The 4,210-nt window shown below is 38.1% G+C and overlaps 1 protein-coding gene across 1 annotated transcript; it reads left to right on the top strand.

The window, feature by feature from the left end:
- Nucleotides 1-342: 342 nt before the first annotated feature.
- LOC134816049 (pentraxin fusion protein-like) lies at nt 343-2,694 on the top strand. The gene is made up of 6 exons (XM_063824764.1): nt 343-499; nt 688-820; nt 968-1,115; nt 1,272-1,428; nt 1,696-1,834; nt 2,303-2,694. Exons 1-6 carry the CDS (start codon nt 366-368, stop codon nt 2,462-2,464), a joined length of 873 nt encoding a protein of 290 aa, XP_063680834.1. The 5' UTR covers nt 343-365; the 3' UTR covers nt 2,465-2,694.
- Nucleotides 2,695-4,210: the final 1,516 nt, after the last annotated feature.

The following is a 4,210-nucleotide window of genomic DNA, read 5'->3' on the forward strand; positions in this document are numbered from 1 at the left end:
GTATTACCTAATAGTAATATTATACATTACATGCATCATATACACAGTCGCGCCGCGCATTCATAGATCACAGGCTATCTATACATCACATCTCCGCAAGCAATCCTCGCGCGCGCCCAACTTTTTCGTTGCATGGTAACGAACGAACACACGACATATTTAAACCCACCTATCTCGTTCTCCAAAATCCACGTTTTTCTGCAAAAACCTCCATTCGTAACCTTTCACTATTGCCTTTTTTCAAAAGGGTGAAAAGGAAAAAATAAACGAGCATTATTTAAGCTCTCCTTTCTATTGATCACCAAATTATGAAAATTAAATCGATTTCTATTTCAGTAAAGAACGAAGATTTGTTGGAGGAGGAAATGCCCACGACATTCCCTGAGTACGAGAACGTGGCTCGGAACAAACCAACCAACCAGTCATCCACCGCTCACGGTGGCGAGTCTAAGAGGGCTGTAGATGGTTACATGGCCGAGGGGGCTGTTAGCTGGAACGGGTAAGAGCGCGTCTGAAATTGCTCTGAAACAGTTTTGGGTGTTTTTCAATGATTGAATCGGAAACTCGACGTTAGGAAGTGTAAACTTTTTTGTCAATTTCAGCTGTAGTTTTTTTAGCTGACAATTGAGTCACCTTGATCTATTTTCATATATATTTTCCCCAAATTAACGATCACATATATTTCAGACAATCTTGTACTCACACCAACAGAGCTGCCTTGGAGTACTGGGAAGTGGATCTAGAGCACGAGTACCACATTGATTACATCAAGATCCTGGGAAGAAGTGACTGTTGTCGTGAGAGGATGGGAGGTGCCGTGGTCAGTTTTAGAAGTTGTATTTCAGTATTTGTTCATGATTGGTTTGATGATTGCAATGGTCATATAAAACACTGCTAAGCATAATATAAGTTTTATTTTTTTAGTGTTGTTATTCAGCTTCATTGAAAACTTTAAAACCATGATCAGATTAAAATGGACGGAAAAACAGTTGCTGGTCTGAGTTACTACACAAATCAGTTGGAATGGACCGTCCCAATGAACTATGCTAAGGGGCGCAGGCTAACTGTCACTCAAACAAGCCAAATTCTTACTATTTGCGAGTTTGCTGTCTATGGTAGGAGTTGTTTTCTGTAAAGGCTTTTTTCAATGTATCTTCCATTCATCGAATTTTAAACTTTTAAACAGTCCGACCTTGTTGAGTTACTGCGTGTTAACTTGAAAGAAAAACAAACCATTTGCATTTAACGTGGAACTATGCATTCTTTTTCAGTTGATCACAATTACGACCCAACCACGGACACTGAAAACCAGTTGGATCTAACAGAAGAAAACCTGGCTCTGAAGAAAGTTGCCACCTCCTCCAGCGTCATGCTAGGAGGTGAGGCTGGTAACGGGGTGGACGGAGACAGCGAGGGCAACTACTACAAGTAAGCTTACTCAGATTTACTGGGCCGCGCTCAGCCTGTCATTCCGCCGAATCTTTATTTAATATTTAATAGCCTGGGGTCCCCAGGTAAACTTAGATCTGCTTGATGTATCATAAATAGTGATATTATAAAAAGTATACTGTTTGAATGGTGACTGGTACTATCCAGTATGTAAGCTTACCGATGTTCCTGCGGCTGCAGGTTCCTTCAATCTTTTGTCAGCAGCAATGGAAACTACTAATCACAATGTCCTCTTTTCCTCTTCAGAGGTTCGTGTGTATCAACGGGAGTTCAGCAAGGTGAGAGCTGGTGGATGGTGGATCTAGTGGACTCTCACAGTGTGGGACACGTAATAGTTTACCCCAGACTCGACACTAATCTTGCTGCTAATCTTGACGGCGCAGTGGTATGTTTTTATAGTTTACCCCAGACTCGACACTAATCTTGCTGCTAATCTTGACGGAGCAGTGGTATGTTTTTACCACAGTGAAACTGTTTATGCTTGAGAAGGAATCTTACCAATCACCTGACCGGAATTAGTATGAGCTATTGACCCGTAGGACCTTTAACGTCGCCTCTCATTGCTAATTCTCGTAGTAACAATTTGATAGTTTAAAATGTTTATAATCATTTTGGTCCTTTTGTTGGTTGTTCGATAATGATATTGATAGCCGCTATTTCGTATAACTTACTGTAGAAAGAGGACTTTGTTGCTCATTTAAAATAAAACCAGTGAAATAATTACTAAATGCATCTAAAATATTATAGCTTGGCGAAGTTAACGTTCAGCAGAATACTTAACTAAAATGTCACCCTCAGCCCCCCCCCGCTCCCCCCCCCCCCCCCCGGCCCTCACTAATACAAAATTACTCAGGTTTCAGTTGGGGAGCATGTTTGCGGTACCATCACGTTCGTGGAGAACAGGCAGTGGTACAGATTAGACTGTAAGGGACAAGCTGGTTCCAGTGTGAGCGTGAAGAAAGAAACTGGGCACCTACAGTTTTGCGAGGTTATCGTTCAAGCAGCCGAAGATTAATAGAGTGTAAGGAAAACGTGTTTTGTCGGACTTTTGAGTGTTGAAGTCATGACATGAAGGTGACCTCAGAAATGTTTGTTTATCATTTAATGATAGTGTTCAAATTTGTAAATTATGGATAATTCTTCTGCCTGATCCGTATAAACTATAATAATAATGTTAGTTGAATTTTCAGTTTAAAGTTTATCAGTAAAATTCTTAATATCATATCGTAGATTTTGAATATGATCAAACGTAATTTGTCTGACTTAGTAATACACAATATACATATCATAGTGCTGGCAAGCACGACCGTTCACCATTGCTCTTATATACTGTATACTATTAAAATACCTGTGCTGTTGTACCCCTTTAATATTTTTCCAGGCATTTACACTCATCAGAAGTTGTTCAGCAGGGTTATTTTTAGTTCAAAACATTTTCATTCAATATAAAATATGACAGAAATAATAAATGGTTAATGGTTATGTGGAGATTTTTAAGAAATTTGCATGAAGGGTCGCAGTTCTCGGTATCATTTTCCATTTTCGGACGGTCATTCAAATTAATATCATTTCCTTTTGTTTGGGAAAGAGAGACACTGGCAGCGGTCCACTCTACCCAATCATGGGTTTTGGTCAAATATCATCTCTTTTTGATTATAATGTCAGGGTACTTTACTAAGTCGAAATGTAAATTCATAACTAACGAAATTTTACCTTTGAAAACATTTCCTTGTGTTTAGGTAAACAAATCTGTCGATCACTGACTGAATATGCCACTTTATACTCATTCAAATTAGCATTAAATTCGTATATAATGCCATTTAACTGTCGTGGGAAAGCAAAATTTGTTCGAAATTACGAAAAATTCGCACCTTTCGCACGTGCAAACTTTGAGCGGACGTTGCATGCGTATCCAAAATTTAATCACCGTTAATTTTTGCATATTCGTAATTTATATTTACAGTTTGATATAGTTTGACAAGCTTGCAAAGTTTCAAAAGATTTAAAAATGAAGTTTGATCACAACGGCAATCCGAAGTTGACAGAAAATAGTAAAAATAGCAATTTTCAGTGATTTTAGCAATTTTATGTCAATTTGGGCGTGTCCCCACGTGTGCAACTTTTTGAATTTTAATTCAGTACGTGATTTTTCGTTAATCGCGTGATCAGCTAATTGCGTGATCATCACTGCCCGTTTTCAATAATCAAGTATGAATTGGTGTGCAAGAGAGAAATTTATCGCGCTGAATGAAACTTTCAAAACATGCCATTTTAAATTGTTTTGTAACGCAACTATCGATATTCTTTGTAAGGTTTACGTGGATATGCGTATCACTTAAGCCTTTATTTACAGATAACAGCATTAGTTATGTAGAGTCTGATCTCATAATTTGTTCATAGAAAATCTAGACGAGATTCACGATCAAGCGGACTCGGGTATAGGATTAGGACACGAGGGCGGAAGACACAAGGATGGAGGAAAGTAAAATAACATTTAAAATTAGAAGACTTTTTCCTGGAAAATCAGCGGTAGTAAGAATGATAGCACGGTGTTTCTATCTATCAGTTTAACAGTACTTGTTACAACAGAAGTATTTAATAACGTATATATCGCTTTAAACAGTTAAAGCTTTAACTGATCCATCCCTTGATAAAGCGCGACATTTTTCTTTAAACCTTCAAAAGCTTTTTGCAAGTTCCAACAATTTAATGCATAGTAACAAAAAATCACGTACTGATCGTTGTTAATTGCGTGATCATC

This window comes from Bolinopsis microptera, chromosome 5 (genome assembly GCF_026151205.1).
Source record: "Bolinopsis microptera isolate Bmic1 chromosome 5, MBARI_Bmic_1.0, whole genome shotgun sequence".
Classification (NCBI taxonomy): Eukaryota; Metazoa; Ctenophora; class Tentaculata; order Lobata; family Bolinopsidae; genus Bolinopsis; species Bolinopsis microptera.